Source organism: Rhipicephalus microplus, chromosome 3, assembly GCF_043290135.1.
Source record: "Rhipicephalus microplus isolate Deutch F79 chromosome 3, USDA_Rmic, whole genome shotgun sequence".
In the NCBI taxonomy this organism is placed as follows: domain Eukaryota; kingdom Metazoa; phylum Arthropoda; class Arachnida; order Ixodida; family Ixodidae; genus Rhipicephalus; species Rhipicephalus microplus.
In genome coordinates this window covers 107,692,176-107,710,455 of record NC_134702.1, presented here as the reverse complement: position 1 = coordinate 107,710,455, position 18,280 = coordinate 107,692,176, and the positions used below count along the sequence as shown (strand labels likewise).

The window sequence follows — 18,280 nt, the reverse complement described above, 5'->3', positions numbered from 1 at the left end:
CATCGGCGTCATCGTCATCAACATTACGGGCACGGTGCACGCCAGCGCCGCCAACGGAAAAGCCGTGACCTGAAGGACCTTTGTCCCGAGTGTGGTAAACACCTTTATTGACGATGGCATAAAGGGAGAAGGGGAACAGAAGAGTTGTTTGTTAGGCAAGTTCGCACATACTTCGTAAACTACAAAAGCCATAAAACGCCGTAATCTGTCTCCGTTTCTAGTGCCCTGCTTTTTTTTTCGATTTGCGTGTTTTGTGGCTTTTGTAGTTTACTAAGGAAAAAAATAGTGATTCAAAGCGAAACACTAGCGTGTTCAGAAGACCCAGAGCAGTTACCTACTCGCGTCAAACCGGTGGGGGCGCCGCTTCCGGCCGCTGGCGTTCCAGGATGCCAAGCACGTGCTGGACCACGTCTATTTCGTTGCCTGGCTCTTGGCGTATGATTTTGCTGCAGATGTTAGTTGGCATTGCTTCTTGGTTACCCGGCGGTGGCGCACAATTCCAGAAGAGGTGTCTATTCGTCCTCAAAATATTACTTCATGGTGATTGCCTTGTTACATGGTGCAGTGCTAGTGTCATCTGAATTCACACTTTGTTCGAGCGAATAGTTATCGTGGCAGCGACGCGCAATAAACGGGCGAGAAATATATACACGGGGCTGCTGCACCGTGTCATGTTGCATCGTGCGTCGGACGCGACGCGCGGCGAACACGAGGTCCAGGGTCCGAAGGGCCAGCCAAGAAGAATGAAAGAGTGGCACACACGAGACCCAGTTATATGTGTACAAGAATCACTATATATACATTTATACAACGCCCTCTGTGGGGCCAGCGAAGAGAAACTGGAACCGTAACCGAAACCACGACACCACATCATTCCCCCCATCCTTAAAACGAAGAGGATGCATGCTCATACACGCAACCAATGCATGATAAGAACAAAGACTTATGGTATACAAAAAAAAAAGTAGCGAAGTCCACAGCATATCAGCGTGAATAAATGCTCAGCAAACACACGAAAATACAAAGGTAATGCACACTTGAAATAATAACAGCACCATATGTGGGTTCCTGCATTTGAGAGCAGTGCCTTTCCTTCTTAACGTGGATGCGTCGGTGGGCCCGATGACGGACCTACCTACATGCAACTATAAGCACCTGTACGTAGTTTATCATGGTATACAATGACTATAGACCTAAAATGCCCAATGCGCCATTTGTTGGTGACTCAAAGCATCAATGTCTTGGCGTGGACCCCTCACATATAGCACGATATGTGTAAGAGGTGTAATGAAAATGTAGACATCACCCACGCCGGTGCACCCGAAACATTTCTACTCAACTTGTATCGCTACCGATGCCAACGCTGTAGCGCAACAGTGGCGGGAGTCGGAGGCAGCGAGTGTGACGCGGAACTGCGACAATATTTGATAACGCGCTCGACGAGTCGCTCTTTGCTCGGGTGGCCGTTGTTCGTGTCGTTCGCTCGAATCTCCGGCGATTCTCGACACTCGCAGAGATCACACAGGTTCAGCTACGTCTGACCGGTGTCTCAAAAAGAAAAAAGGGAAGCATGTTGCGGCCGTCACTCGACGATCAGAATACGACGATTCGTAGTGCACGGGCTCTGGAAGCGTGTCATGTCTACCTCTGCAGCCATCCGATCCCAAGTGGGAGCCTGCTGATGGGCCTCGCTTCGTCATCGACGTCACAGTGCGGCAACCTGTGGCATAAGCACTGGGTAGTCATCTTCGACTTCGGTGAGAGAGAAGTGTACGTCTGCGACGCCACCAAAGACGGCACCGGGGAACTGAAAGGGCGTGGGTTCTGGGAGGAGAAGACGTACGTCGACAACAACACCTACTTGGTTGAGGCAAGTACAACCAAATGTGGCGACTAAATTCTAGAACAATTTATTTTGGCGCCTCATTGGTCGCACCATAAAGGGCAGCAGTGTTGGGCCGATCTTAGTTAGGCTCGTTCTGTTTGGCGAAAAAAAAAACGGCAATGCTGACAAGCTTCCAGCCTAATTAAAATTTAAAACCTCAATGTTTCGCATGAATGCAACTACAAGTAGAAGAATTAATGTGAGTAATTCGTAATCAAGCAGGAAACCCCACACACGAGAAAAAAACTGACATCATCTAGTCTAATAATCTAATCGCACGCATGTGTGCTTTAATGCAATAGCTATAGACTGACTGCACATGCTTTTGTAAGGTCATATAACCGTAAATATGCTTTTTAACCAACCGAGCACTGTGGAAATTCCACCATTGCGTGTCCCACCTCTGCACATTGCACCATTTCCGTTGAGTCACGACGCGCCTAGCATGGCGCTGCTGCGTGTCAAACGCACAGCCATTCGATGTGCTTCCCAATAGTCATGATAATGAATCAGGACGTAAAGAATAAAGATTCATAACATTTGTTCATTTAAACCACCGACGTTAGGTCAGTACCCTTTTTATTTGCTATACATATTATTTCATGGAAAACGCACATGGCCGGAACATGATAGTTGTTTTAGCCAACTCCAGAATCTATCTCAAATCAATGGTCAGCTATAGAGGATAGCCTATTTGTTTTTGTGCTCACCTTATTATTGTACAATACGTACAAACTTTATTAGCATTTTACACATGTAATTCTCATATACTACTCGCGCATGCGCCGACGTTAACCACCAATTTTTATGCTATATTTGAGAGAAGCTTGCCATAAGCAATTATTGTACTCAGCTTTTAGAGGCGAAGCTCTTTATCGTGTGGCTTGAGCGTCGCTCGTTGTTGTGGAGGAGGAATAAACTTTATTCATAAAGAGAAGGGGAAATGAAGCCAAGTTTGACGGGGGTTACGTTGGGGCCCATAGGGCCGCAACACTAGCAGACCAATCCACCAGCTTGGCCTGTATAAGCTCGTTGTAGTGCGTAACCACCGGTGGCACATACCCGCAAGAGCGGTTATTAGAATGTCCGCTAGACGGCTGCACTTGTATTTGATGAATACATGATGAAAAGATGTGAGACAGCTGTACTTAGAGTGTTCACTAGATAGACAGACAGACATACAGGTGGACGCACGGACGGACGGATGGGCAGACAGACAGAAGGACGGCCACACGAACAGACGCACAGATGGACAGACAGACAGACGAACGAACGGAGACACGGAAGAACGGACGTTCGGACGGACGCATGGATGGACGCACCGACGGTCGCACGTATGGACGGACACACGAACGGATGCACGGATGGACGCATAGATGGACGGAAGTACACACGGACTAACGAACGCTTCGCCCCACCAATCATCATTCACTCCATGGATTTGCTGTGATTTCTTTTAGGCGGATATACCGCAAAATTAGAGTCTGCGTTAAATGGGGAAGAATAAGTTACGTGAATATTGATGTAGATAAAGGGCTGAGGCAGAAATGTACCTTTTGACGTTGTTACTTCATATGCATGCGTGGAAAGAGTGCTTGGCGGGAGAAGTATTGATCTTTATCGTTTACGCAAATAATCCAGCGTATAGTAATGCAGCGGCTCTTGGCTTTGTTTATTGCTGACGATATTTGCGTTATTCATGCCGAAAAATCCCTCGAAGTTGTGCACATGACTGGGGCAAGTTTCCGTCTTCGGAACAATTACAATGATCAGACTGTTTTTCGGAGTTTTGGGTGGCCAAATCTGGATGTAATTTTGAGACACGCCGGATAGGGGAAGTCTTTTCAACGTGCACCGACGTCCAAGTGCGGGGGCCTCTACCATTTTTCGCCTCAGTCGAAATGGTCCCGCCGGGAGCAGAATCGAACGCACAGTTTCCACGTAGCAGCTGAGCACCGTGCCACTGTACCACATCGGCAGCCACGTCGACTAAGCTGTATTGGAATTTCTGTAGACATCATACTTTCCCCGAAAGATCACTTCCTTTAAGCGAATGCTAATAACATAAGTTTATTGTTAAACAAGAAAAAACTAAATTATCATGCAGAAACTGTATGCTGTTCCAGTGATAAGTGTGGCAGGCATAACTTCTCAGCTTGGGGAAAATATTAATGGTAATAATATCCAGGCTTTTACGTGCCAAAACCACGATATGATTATGAGGCTCGCCGTATAGTAAAGAGCTCCAGAAATTTCGATCACCCGGTGTTATTTGACGTGCACCGATGTCGCACAGAACGCGGCGATCCCCTAGCATTTTGTCTCCGTCGAAATGCGACTGGAATCGAACCCGCGACCTTGGGGTCAGTAGCCAAGCACCGTAACAGCTGCGCCACTACGGCGGCCTGAAAAAAAAGAAGTCTACATATATTGAATACCAATATCGACAATTGATTGACAATGTCTACTTCCTGTCGAGGGAAAATGCTGCTTGCTTGGGCATTTCGAACGATATGCTTTCCAGTGCAATACAAAACCGGATGGCGATGAAGGATGGTATAGAAAGCCACACAACGACACGTGGACGTACCTTGAGTAACACTGGAAGTGCGCGGGTGCACTTCGAAAATGTGTGCCAGAAATCAGGCCCCGGAAACTCATCGTTATAGTTTCGGTTTCAAGAAACATGCACGCTCGTAGCGGCTGCCGGGCATCCTAATTTGGGGTTCACAAGGTGGCGTTGAGGTGAACGGTGGAATTTATTGACTTGCACAAGTTTTTACAAATAGCAAAAATAATCCAATACCCTTGTATAAAGAACTTATATTTTTTATATATGTCTTTTCTTATTCTTTATTTTGTGAATTTCAGGAAGTGATTGAGTTGCGTTCGTAGCGCTTGCCTCCGCTTCTTCTCACCCTTAGCTCAGTGGTATTAGAAGTTGGATCGCGCTCAGTTATCTCGCTTGGTTGGCGTGGCAACTACGGGAAAGATATGGAGGGCAAGTTGTGGCGGGCAGAGAACGGAAGCCGCAGTGAGTGAACAAGTGAACTATGCATTCTTCGATGATGGCTTCATCGGGCAACACATGTTTTCTACGGCTCTGTGGTGTGCCAGAACGAGAATTTCTAGTTTCACGAAGTTTTTCAGCCTTTCCTAAAAGCAATGGGTGAGCACGATAATTTTGACCCATTATTTGAGCAGGTATTCATTTTCCATGAGTACACATGAGCAAACCCAGTTCAATGAAGCCTGACTGGACTGACAGAAGTGCAGTGTCGCTTGACTAATTGGTGAAGGCGGTAGCCAGGCTCCTGTCGGGAGAATGCGTTTATTGAAAGGCTTGAATTCGGGTTGGCTCTGCTGCATAGTTCTTTTTTTTTTCTGTCGGTGTGAAGTTCAAATGATGCCATTTTGTTATAGGCTGCTTCCTGCTCACGAATATTTTGTAGCTGGGGTGATAAACTAAAGGCTTCTAAATATTATTACAGAGAATGTCGATGGAGCCAACGTTTTGACAAGTGAACATTTCTTTTTCAGGGTATTGCTTTTTCTCTCACGAAGACAAGTCAACCTGCCAAAACACTTTTTCCAGCGACGTTTTTTCATGAAAAACTTCTGATCGCTTCAAGCCTCTCCGTGCCTCTGAACTCCAGTCTCGTTTGGTACCCAAGTTCTGTATGAAAACTATGGGCCCCATCGTAACAAACGTGATTAAGTCATATACGACGTGTCATATACTAGCAATTGTTGAGCATTTTCGCAATGGTTCAGATATTCTGGGTTCAACGTTTGCTCATTATGTCCGTATGTCAGTTGCAAGTTGAAGCTGATTTTATATATTCACTTTTTCACTAGCCCCGCCGCGGTGGTCTATAATGGCTAAGGTACTCGGCTGCTGGCCCAGAATTCGTGGGATAGAATCTCGACTGAGGCGGCTGCATTTTCGATGTTGGCGAAAATGCTGTAGAACCATGTACTCAGATTTGGGTGCACGTTAAAGATCCCCAAGTGGTCGAAACTTCCGGATCTCGCCACTACGGCGTCACTCATACTCATATGGTGGTTTTGGGACGTTAAACCCCGCATATATAATTATCACTTTCACACTAAGTGTATGTCTGGTTGTTTTTTTTACAAAACGTGCATTAAAATGTTAGTTTTATTTGTGCTGATCGAGCTTCGTCTTACTGAGGAATCGGTCGGCTTAACTTTAGCCTCTTCGGAAAAGATTAACAACAAAATGTTACGGATGGCCACATCGCCCAAGCGGCCAGCGGACCTAACACGAGCGCATTCCGCTTGCATTCGAAGTGGGAAAGGAGGGCTTCCGCGGCAACCCTCCTCCTCTCGAATTTTCATCCTTTTCCTTTCGTTTGCGACGTCACCAGTGACGTCATAAAACAATGTTCTGTTCGGGATTTATTTCTAGTAGCATGCCCAGCAACCGCCAGTGGTAACAGTGGCGTTGCCGCTGCCGAAAGCGAATACATAGGAGGAATAGGGAGTTTCTGCACTCTGCTCCGACATCAGTATCTCCATTTCGAAGGAAGTGGAAACAAATTGAATATGCAGCATGCATCTGAATGTATACGTTTTAGATGCGAAGCATATCTTGCTTGGGCCTATGTCCCGCGGCATCGATGGTGTCCGCACTCACGCTACACTTGCGAAACTTTCCTCCTTCCCTATTTCCAACAGCTGCGCGTTTCTCTCTCCACTTCTCTCCACCACCTGCTTGCGTTTACTCTCCCTCAACGCCCTCCGCTCACTCGCTTCACAGCATCGATGCAGGGAGCGTCTGCTAGCGAGTTTCTTGATGGAAAAAAATCTCAGCACATCGACGGAGTGAATGATGATGAGTGGGCGAAGCTGCGGAGGTTTATCGGTAGAGCCGTGAATCTTCCGTCCACTGCGCCCAGTACACTATCAAAACAGGCCCTCCATCCGTTCATCTGTCCGTACGTATGTCTGTCTGTCTGTCCGTCCGTCTCCTATCTCACTAAAGCACGCGTCTCCTACTCATCGGAGTGGAAAGAGCACCGTAGCGCCATCTTAGTGAGCACTCCGCGTACTATATGGTGGCTATGACAGACAACTGCAACGGCAGACAAGCCTACGCCTTTAAGAGCTTCTTAAAACCGCCTCCTCGCGCTGCACAACCGTTCACTGGCCACCCTGTATCTGTGATTCCGACCTATGACACCGTTTGTTCCTAGATTGAATTCTGAAAGTTGCCCATATCAGAATAAAAATCCGTAGATTGTCTTTTTTATGTTGTTATTCAGGCTAGTTGACTTCTAACGAAGCATTAGGATAGCGCGTTTTGTGGCCGAGTTCTTCTGAATCTTGCTGAAATAAAAGCACTATATATCAACCACCCCTTAAGGTCTTTTTTTTTCTGAATGTTCTGCGGAGTTGAACATGAAGTGCTTGCAGATGGCACCAGTAGCCATAGAGACAGATTTGTCTATTGAAGACAAAGACGAGATTTTTCTGGTCAACTGGAACGGCGCATTTCTTTCACTTGCAGCTTGTGAGGTGGCGGTCTCTTTTCAATTTCACACATTTGCAATCACTATCGCATTTTGAGTAGATGTGTGTGGGCACTCTTGAAGTGGCTCGTAGCTACGTCTTTCCTCTGTACTTCCAATCGACTCCCCGTTTGGCCAAACAATTCCGTCACTTTTCGCTCTCATGGAAATGTCACGACGGAGAGACTCAAAACACCCGAACAGTCTTCTCGTCTCCATTCATGCTCTTTCCGCAATATTGAACCCGTACCACTTTACCTATTATTTAGTCCTGCTTTCGGTCTGTTCTTCTCTAAGCCTTCGGGTTATTTCACATAAAGACATTTCTCGGCGAAGACATGTAGTAAGCGTAAACTTGGTACGTAACTATCAGTATCGAACCAATAAAAACTTGGCAGCATATCCACGGAGTGAATGATGTAGAGTGGGGCGAAGCATTCGTCCGTCCATTCGTTCTTTCTTCCGTCCGTCCATGCGTCCATCTGCGTGAGCGTCCATCCGTCCATCCGCCCGTCCGTGCGTGCATCTGTTTGTGCGTCCGTCTCTGCGTTCGTCCATGCATCCGCCCCTGCGTCCGTTCATGCGTCCATCCATCCATCTGTCTGTGTGTCCGTTCGTCCATCTATTCAACACTCCAAGTACCACCATCTCGCATCTTTTCATCATATATTCCCCATATAGAAGCACCGCCATCCAGCGGAGATTCCGAGGACTAAACGAGAGGTGGCACATGCACACTTTCTTACGGCTTGCGCTTCGGGTCTACCTTTAACCACCTCGAGTTCATGGTATATACTAGTTCATTGTATTCATGGCACTGCGGCCCAACGCTCGCCAAACATTTATAAAACCAAGGAGGTTACGCCCAGCGAGTATAACGTAGCAACCCTTTCTTGTCAGATAGGGCTCAGTGTACATGCCAATGGCTGCTAATGGGAAATGGGAGGCAGGAGAATTCGGCTTTTAGTTTCTTACGGCTTGCGCTTCGTATCTACTTCCCACCTTTAACCACCTCGAGTTCATGGTATATACTAGTTCATTGTATTCATGGCACTGCGGCTCAACGCCCGCTAAACCTTTCTAAAACCAAGGAGGTTACACCCAGCGAGTACAACGTAGCAACCCTTTCTTGTCACATAGTGCTCAATGTACATGCCAATGGCTGCTAATGGGGATCGCAGCGTGCGCGTTAACTAAAAGCGAGATGCTCCTGTCTCTCATTCCCCATTAGTAGCCATCGGCATGTACATTGAGCACTATTTTTTATTGTTCAACTTCGCACGGAAAAAATCTCTCAACGGCACCACCTTGGAGGTCAAAATGTTATACTTGTTACGCACTGCAACGGCTACGAGAGACGAACGAGAGCCACTGTAAGGAGCTTCGCCCCTAAAAATTCCTTTGTTTCACAGAGCAGCAATAAATCAGAGCCCTCATTCTATGCACGTGCATGCTAAAATCTTACGACGACGAAGTTTCATTTCCCCCACTAATCGGCACATAATAATCTCGCGTTACAGAACTGATGAGTCCTTTCACTCGACCCAGCATAAAATCAAGGCTTTTAAATAGGAAATGCTTTAAATAGTTGTAGTTATCGCTTTGCAGACGATTGATTGATTGATATGTGGTGTTTAACGTCCCAAAACCACCATATATATGATCACGAGAGACGCCATAGTGGAGGGCTCCGGGAATTTCGACCACCTGGGGTTCTTTAACGTGCACCATATCTGAGCTCACGGGCCTACAACATTTCCGCCCCCATCGTAAATGCAGCCGCCGCAGCCGGGATTCGATCCCGCGACCTGCGGGTCAGCAGCCGAGTACCTTATCCACTAGACCACCGCGGCGGGGCGGCTTTGCAGACGTACGAATTGAAAGAGCGGGATCACTAAGTAATGTATTTCATCGGGTCGAGTAATGCAACATTTGCAGATCCCTACATAAATCCCTAGATTTAAAAAAAGAGACGCCTAATCCCCAAAGAAAAAGAAAATTCCAAGATCTAAAGATGAATCCCTATGGTTGGCATTACTGCCCCATACATATAGGCACTGGATCTTGACCTGCAAGGTATATAGTGCCGGTGGGAGATTTCTGGTGTGCTGTTGTCGAACAATGAAAATTCGCAGAGGGCGCGCTAACTAAAAGTGGACTGCTGGTCTCTGTACCCAATCGGAGTCTTCTGTCTCTCATTGGCCATTAGCAGCAATTAGTATGTTCCAGTAGGAAACACTTGCCTAACACTGCGTGCGTTGCGCCTCCGCAGATTCTCTCCTGCGCAACGCCCTGATGAGCACACAGCGTCAACGCAGCCACCAGTGTAATCGTTAGCGGTCGCTGCTTCACATTTACACATGGTTCCTTTTAGCAGGAAGATGGCGTCATTTTCGTTGTTGTTGTTGTGTTGTTGAAATAAAAATAGACGGAGGAGTCGTCATCGCACGATGACACCAACTATCGGTTTCTTTAATTATTTTTTCTCTTCACGTGTAGGTGCTTGCGTGTGACTCGGCTGTTAGGATATGCTCAATAACAAGTGGCACCTCCCTAATACTCCCAAAGGCGTTGGTAGCCGCGAAAATACTCCCTCCGTTTTCAGTGGACACACTTTGATATGCTACATTACAATTATGTCAAATAACTTCCCTTATACTTTCCTTGCATTATCTGTTTGACATCGTTAATATTGTGTCTAACAAGAAAGAACGAACCCTTATGTATACATACCCTTCCTTTCTTCATCCATTAACGAGAGTCTCTTTCTGGTAGACTTGATGCCTTTAGGCAGTATACGAGGTATTATTGATCAGCTGCCAGCACGCACTAAGTTCACGCGCTACGTGACGCCAAACCGAATTATAAAGCGTGTCCCACACTCGCCGCCATGGCTGCTGGTGTCGCTGACTGACACTCCCATGTTTAAACCACATACATACCCAATAAGCCCAATAAAGTGGATGGGGGCGATCACCATCATGATAGCTCAGTTGGTAGAGTATCGAAAGTGTCATTGGAAGGTCGCAGGTTTAGTTACTGCCCACGGCAAGTTATCCTTACATCCACTTTCTTTCTTGCTCTGCTATACAAGCTGTTATCGCCACGTGCGCAATCGTAAACGTGCAAAATCACCCCCCCCCCCCACACACACACACACACACATGTCGATCACGCGTGATAGTCAAACAAAACGAGGCAGGATGGATGGGCGGCTGCGTATACCAAAGAAGGGCAGAAGACAAGTCACGTCTAATACTTCGCGTATATGGGTCATTCGAGATGTTACGGAAATCGCTGTTTGCGCCACGAAGTGCGCGAAGAAGGCGAGAAAAGCCAGGAGATACTTATGTGCTCGTTGTTTTGTACTCTGAGAGGTTGGGGAGGGACCTTTTAAGAAAAGTGACGGGGTTATAAAAGACGCCGATGTAGTGGCACGTCGTACTGATAATAACAGAAGGGTACATCAATACAATTGATGTAGGAAGTTATACTCCTTGTCTGAGAGTATAGGTGATGTAGAGGCGAGATGTTCCTTGTCGCTCTTTATTCGCAGAGGCACCTGGGACAGTACATACTTCTGAAGGAGCACGTCGAAAAGGTCGTGAAGAAGATTCGCTACATGGGCAAGTATCACTTCAAGAACAACAACTGCCAGAAGTGGGCGGAGAAGCTGCTGGATCATCTGGAAATAAGCGTGCCCAGCGAAATGCCCGATGCGCAGACTGTGTACGAGCACGCTAAACCCTCCGTCTTCGCCGCACTCAGCGGTATAGTGGGGATCGGTGTCTCGCTCCTTCTGGGTGTCGTATTTAGGGTACACAGCTAGTGGCCATCAAGGTGCTCTCGTAAACGAAAAAAAAATGGTTGGGAGGTCCCACAAATGGCATCATGGTGGGCAGCACAACAAGCTTCAGGCTTTCTTCCCTGTGTACAACAGAACCCAGTCACTCAAGTCTTACTTTAAAAAAACCTCTGACTATTCCAATTACATTCAATCCGTTTAGGTGGTCCCTACTTTCGACAAACAAGGGCTCAGTGAACCCGCCCCCCCCCCATACATCTTCTACCCGTCCGACGCGAAGCCCCCTCCTCCTTTTTCGTCTCCTCAGCAATTCGCTTCCCTTAGTTTTTATTTCTGTTTGTTTATTCTTTTACGCAGCCTATCTCTCAGGGTCAGCTTATCTCAATATATTTTTATACGATTTCACCATTTTAAGTCCTTATTATCTCTCTTTCAATCCGTAATCCCCTTCCCCGCGCAGACTAACAAACTTAAATTTCTGCGGCCTCTACACTAAAGCTCTTTGTTCTCGATGCCAGATTACTCCCTACACCTGCTAATAAACTGCAATACTAAAAAAATGTGTATAACCCTTCTCGCCTAACTAACTGTAATCCTCTCAAATGTTCAGTTCTTAGGCCAGCGCCCTTCCAGACAAGAGGTTGTGAATTTGCTAACTTTCTTAGACTATTGTTCAAGTTTGTGTGCGGAAACAGACAGTATCTTGCTGTTGGCAATTCATGGAATCATCTCCTACTTTATTCAAACTGACCAAAGTGTCTCTTGTGATGCTTAAACGCTGTTACAGGGCTCCATATTAAAAGAGTTCGTTTTATGTGCTTTGTATGCTTACATGATGTGCTCCTACAATAGTATACATTTGTAATTCGTGTTTTAATTCCTTTTGTATCAAATAGTAATCCACTGTTGAACTGATGCATACGTGTACTTTTGTGTGGAAGTTGGGCACTTATTTGTTACCTGTATTTGCTTTTGCGTGACGTTGCGCATCCACGTGGTTATCAACACGTTTTCCATGTGACCTTACGTTATGTAATGAAGTTTCATTCTATACAGTTTTATTTTTACGACCTAAATGCTTATTTAACAGCCTGTGGACTGTGCGTCTCAGGCGGAGGTGGGGAGATTATACCAGCTCTCTTTTAGAGGGAAGAAGGGTCATCATGTATCGATATTTCGCAAAGGACACTCTTCACACTAAGGAATTGCACCCTAAGCTCCTTTTAACGGCTATCGACACCCGCCTCTCCATTTCTCAATGTTCGCTCCTTCTCGTACAGCCGTGGCATTCAACTTCACCCCGTACCATATTTCCATGACAAAATGAACAAAGAGAGGGGTGCCACAAGCTAAAGGACGATTTCTGTGTCATCCTGTTTTTCTCAAGCACATGCCTTCGGGGTTGTGGTGTTGTTACAGTGTGTCGAACTCTGCGTGCAGTGCAATGTTGGCGCCAATCCAATGCTGACAGATCAGTTATGGTGGCTACATAGATCAAGGTAAACATTTTTGTCCAAATGTTCTTCGTTGTGGTTGCCTGTCGCTGAGCGCAGCGACGTGAACGACCACCGACCGCATCGCGTTTGTCAACTGCCACATCGTCGACTTCGAAATCAACCACCGTGAGCGGCTTTTTGTGAAATCGTGGCGCATCACAAGGTAACGTCAAGCGGTCTACAGGTACTACGCAGAGCATCTGCTCTAACGAGAGAGAGAGAGGGAGAGAGAGAGAGGGAGCAAGAGGTTCATTTACAGAAAGCAGAGAGGTCGGCCAGAGCGATAGCTTGCTCTAGCCTGCTACTCTACACTTGAGCATCTACTTTAACGAGAGAGAGGGAGAAAGGCAGGTTTACTTACAGAAACACAGAGAGGTCAGCCTCAGCAAAAGCTTGCTCTAGCCTGCTACTCTACACTGGGGGAGGGGGAAGGGGAGAAGAAAGACTAATGGATGACGATGGTTAGATAGAGAGGTGAGTATATAGAAATCTGTCTAGCTGAGAAAAATTTTATAGCCACGCATATAGTCCAGTTGCTTCCAAAAAAGGTTGTAACCGCTCTTATGATCACAGTTGCACTGTTGGTGTCTGGCCATGGGCCCAACACGGTCTCATCAGTTAAAGACCTACTGCAATAGCGTTCAATAGAAGAAATCAGTGTTTGTCGTTCACGTGCGTATGCTGGGCAGTCACAAAACATGTGCTCAAGTGTTTCTGGCACATCACAGTGTTCACAATTACGATCGGTGTCACTACGACCGACTCTAACACGATTTGGCACATTCTTAACGTATCGAGCTTTACTTGGCCAGCTGAAGATATCACCGCATATAAGCAGCGCCAACTTAAAAGTTGCACACGAGTAGATTCATGTTGTAGGTGTACTGTTCGGTGCCGTGGTACCAGCTGTAGGTGAGAGATCCCGCTGTAAGTTTTCGTCGGGTCCAAAATGCTCGTGACCTGGCTGTTAAAGCCTTAACGAACAGGGACTCCAGTGCTGACCCACGGATCTGCAGAAAACACTTTCGTGACAAGAGAGAATAATTGGTAGAGAAGGAAAGGCAGGGAGGCTAACGAGTCCAGAAAAGCCACTTCGCTACCGTATACCTGTGGGGACGGGAAAATAAATATCGAAAGAGGGAGAAGAAATACTGGGAAGAGAAAGAAACATGGCACATAACAGCACACACCCAAACATGCGCTCAACTGCATGTTCATCACACTCGCGTGGAACGAGACATCACTCTCACAGCCCCTTGTTCCATTCAGTTTTGAAGATGATACTCCTTCTTGAGATACTCCAACGCACAATATTGCGGTGTGTATGTCTGTTGGTCCTCCCGTCCAACTATCCAGCCACCTGGCGAAAGTTTAACCTCTCGATCGACACCCAAGCACTTTGGTCTGGTGACTGCGTTTATACTCACGAGCATCGTCAACCAAAAAGCAAATATTACGCATATTTAAGGCACGACATCAATACCTAAGTGTTAGGCAGTGTGCCTTTATGTAGATACGTGATTCGCAGGACTAGAGTGTTTATTACGCCGCACTGAGAATGCGACACTATGAACGAAAAAGAAGTGGATGTTTTCTGTGCTTCACAAAACAATTCAGCGGCTTGATGTTGCCATTTGCCAGTGGCTATACGTTGTAAAGCATGGCCTCAGAGACTGCAGCGCGTGGCTGTTTTCTTTTTAGCCGTCCCAATCACGCGAAAAGCGCGTGTTTCCAAAGGTGGGCGTGGCCCGCTCTTTTCTTCGCACCGCGACGCTCTTTCTTTCGGTCGAAAAGGCTGCCGCGCTGTTGGCGAAGCTTCTATGTGGCAAGCAAAAAATGTTTTTTTTTTGCGATTCTATATAGCTTTGTGCTCGTTTGGAAATGTCGGGTCAAGGATTTGATTGATTTATATGTGGGGTTTAACGTCCCAAAACCACCATATGATTATGAGAGACGCCGTAGTGGAGGGCTCCGAAAATTTCGACTACCTGGAGCTCTTTAACGTGCACCCAAATCTGAGCACACGGGCCTACAACATTTCCGCCTCCATCGGAAATGCAGCCGCCGCAGCCGGGATTCGATCCCGCGATCTGCGGGTCAGCAGCCGAGTACCTTAGCCACTAGACCACCGCGGCGGGGCAGCATTGCATAAATAAGTGAATATTTTTGGCATATCGAGAAGGTGCACGAGACGTGCTTCTATACTGAACGCGTGGCTTTCTGTTGCAGAACGCACCTTTTGTGCTGAATGCGCTTTGCTGTGATACCTGTCGACAACCTATGGTCGTTGTACGTGGTATCGAATAGTCGATAGTGTATTCGCCATCTTGCCTGCCTGGCAAATACACCTTTGCAGCGTAGCCGCGCGTTGTTGGGCAGCGAAAGCTCCTACGACATCACAACAACCAATTTTGGTGGCGTATATAGTTGTCCGATGTCGGAATTCGTAACCGCTGTTGTGCACGATGAGAAATGCATTCACAATGGAGTGGCATTCGAACGAAGGCCCCCTGCATGGCAGACGAGTGATGTTACTAATGTACCACAGAGCAGCACCTCTATTTTTCAGTGCCCGCGTGAAGGAGCGAGTTTAAAAGGGAAGCGGCCGTCGGTGCTAGTGCGGCGTTTCACCGCCGGGCGCCGCATTAGGAGTATACACATGTCACCGCATCGTCTCCCGCACATACGAATGCGTGGCTTCATTCAAAGCTGCTCGATTTTAGGCTGTATTCGGGTTGTTTAAGGTTTAATAGAAACTTCTAAACGAGAATGGTCAAGCACTTGCTCTGGACATGTAGCTCATTTCAAGGGCATGTGTCGATCGCGACTACTTGATTGAGGCGCTCCCGCGTCGTCTCCTAGGCCTATACCAGATAGCTCATGCCAGTAATCTGCGGAAGATCGTTTTGTCACCGTGACGTTCGCTTGACTGAGGGTTGCTTTTTTCACTAAATGACATTCTATGCTTAAGAGAAGCATTTGCCATAAGCTAATACTAAAGACTTCAGTGCCTAAAGTTTACTGATGCTGCCTAATGTTCCAGGTGTAGCAGATTATGCGCAAAATGCCACTAGACTGCTTCCGGGCATATAGGGGATCATCCGTTTTCTTCGCACTGCTTTTGATTACTACATGTGTTGTCACTGAGATAAAGCAAGTGTGAGAAATTGAGAAACAATGCCAGGTGCTTTCGCCATTTAAGAGCTTAAACGATGAAATCGTCGTGAAACAAACGAAAACAGCTCCGTATGCACTGTATGCGTCACGATTTCTGCGATCGTGGCCCGTAAGTCTAATGCCGACTCTCAACTTGAGCCAAAGTGATAGGCGTGAAAAATACGTCGTGCGGTCAGTTGCTTCAGCTTTAATGTGTATTCTTGGACGTATTGTTGTAGCCTCATTATACGGCTGCTCTGCTCTGTTTCTTTCTCCTTCCCTCGGACCTCTTAATTTGATAGCGAGCAGAGTATGGCTGTCGACCCAGACGCTTTTATCGCGTGAGGCACCCCAGCTGTTCAGCCTTAAAAGCACGTACTCATTACAACACAGTACATGATAATTGTCGCTTGTTTCGCCGATAACTCATGTGGTGCCCATAGGCTAATACTCAGCTTCGGGGCGTGATGTAAGCGTTGCACACAGCAGTGATCGCGAGGCAGCGTTGCTACTGATACTCATTCGTTGACTGCTCAGATGCAGTGCACTCCCGTTTAGTGACAGCTATTGCTACGCCGCTAAACGTGAGGGGTAGTCTTCAGCCACCAGTTATTATATTCTACAAAATACTCAGGTATAGTAAATGACGGCCAGATATTCGAGTGCAGTAGGAGACCAATTGTCCTGCCTGATTAGTTCAAACGCTCTCCTTCGAACACCAGTGGCAGCTACAATTTCACGGAACTGCAGCCGTACGTTAGAGTGATATATCCTTAAATGCCTCATCACAAGCGAAAACTTATCGCCGATAGCGTCCGGCGTCTTCTTGCGTCGGCGGCGTCAACACGAGTGATGCAAGAAATACTGATTACTTGAAGACGTCATCATATGACGTCACAGATCATAAATTTTGTTCCGTATTGGAAGGTCACATAAAACTTGACGGCATCATATTACTTCTTCGCGTAATTGAAATGGACCCGTCACGAGGGCAGGGCTTAACAAGCTAAGGGGCAGAAAACTAGCTTTGTCGCTCATCCTTGAGGCTATAAGAAAACCACGTTGGGCGCAGAAATATCCCGAAGGGAAGTAGGAAACTTTCAGTGCATTGATTCGGAAGAAAACGAGGATATTCCAAAATGACTTGTTTTTGGGCAAGTTGGTGCACACTTGGTGCAGATCACTGAGACCCCAAAAAACATTTCATGAAACAGGAGGAGCATAAGAGAAGAAAGAACAGCGCATTTTCCTTCTCTTTTGCTCCTCCTATTTCATGAAATGCTTTTTTGCGCCTAAGTCATCTGCACCATAAACGAAGATAGTTCCTGCCTTTCAGTCGTCTCAGGCGAATTCATATGGCAACCTGTAATTTCTTTTTTTTGTTGTTACTGATGAGAAATGAAAAAAAAAAGACTGATTTATTTCCGTCAGGTATACAGAGTGGTTGATTGATTGATATGTAGGGTTTAACGTCCCAAAACCACAATATGATTATGAGAGACGCCGCAGTGGAGGGCTCCGGAAATTTTGACCACCTGGGGTTCTTTAACGTGCACCGAAATCTGAGCACACGGGCCTACAACGTTTCCTCCTCCATCGGAAATGCAGCCACCGCCGCCGGAATGCGATCCCGCGACCTGCGGGTCAGCAACCGAGTACCTTAGCCACAAGACCACGGCGGCGGGGCATACAGAGTGGTACACAGCAGTATATATATACTGAGGCATGCAGATGATGAAGTTGCAATAGCTTGAAATATAAAATACCATAAAACGCAAGTTTTAATAAAGTCGAACGCATAGATCGAACTGGTACCACAGTCTGACAGAGCCAGGAGAAAACAGCGTGCCGCTATGTTCGTGTTACTCTTCATCCCCCCCCCCCCCTGCACCTGCGAAAGCCGGCGAGAGACACGAATGAAAACTAATTCGCATGAAATCACAAATTCGGTACTTCCCAATTCGCGCAGCCGTTCAGCGCCAGCTTCTCGCAGCCTACTCGCGCAGCGCCGCCATGCAGTAGCGGCGAGTGGAGGAAGCGCTCGCTTGACGGCCTGGGCCACGCTGGTGTAAATTTCCTTGGCGAAAAGGTCAAAACTGAATGCAGCATGACGTCGAGCAAGGAATCAGATGAGTGGGGTAGAAGAGTAATACGACCACGCGTCACACCATGCGAATTGCGTCATCAGTGGGTGGTTTAAAGTTCCGGAATCCATCGCAAAGGCCTCGCTCAAAACATCTCGCCATCACTGCAGATGCGTGGCGACAGCAGCCATGAATATTCCCCCCGTCAAAATTTTGAGCTGTGTCGACAAAAGCATCTTGTGGTCTGTCAGGCAATTTTATGCGCATTCGCATCGTACCGATGGTATTTGAAATGTTTCGTGCAGGTTTCTTTGAATGCC

At 46.9% G+C, this 18,280-nt stretch overlaps 1 protein-coding gene across 1 annotated transcript; it reads left to right on the top strand.

The window, feature by feature from the left end:
- Positions 1-1,451: 1,451 nt before the first annotated feature.
- LOC142803868 (uncharacterized) lies at positions 1,452-12,746 on the top strand. The gene is made up of 2 exons (XM_075890128.1): positions 1,452-1,870; positions 10,976-12,746. Exons 1-2 carry the CDS (start codon positions 1,571-1,573, stop codon positions 11,246-11,248), a joined length of 573 nt encoding a protein of 190 aa, XP_075746243.1. The 5' UTR covers positions 1,452-1,570; the 3' UTR covers positions 11,249-12,746.
- The last annotated feature ends 5,534 nt before the right edge of the window (positions 12,747-18,280 follow it).

What these genes read in the sequence shown, in the direction of transcription:
- LOC142803868 (XM_075890128.1), top strand. Translation starts at nt 1,571, where the DNA reads ATGTTGCGGCCGTCACTCGACGATCAGAATACGACGATTCGTAGTGCA. An exon ending in ACAACACCTACTTGGTTGAG is followed by an intron (nt 1,871 to 10,975) that starts GCAAGTACAACC and finishes CTTTATTCGCAG; the next exon opens with AGGCACCTGGGACAGTACAT.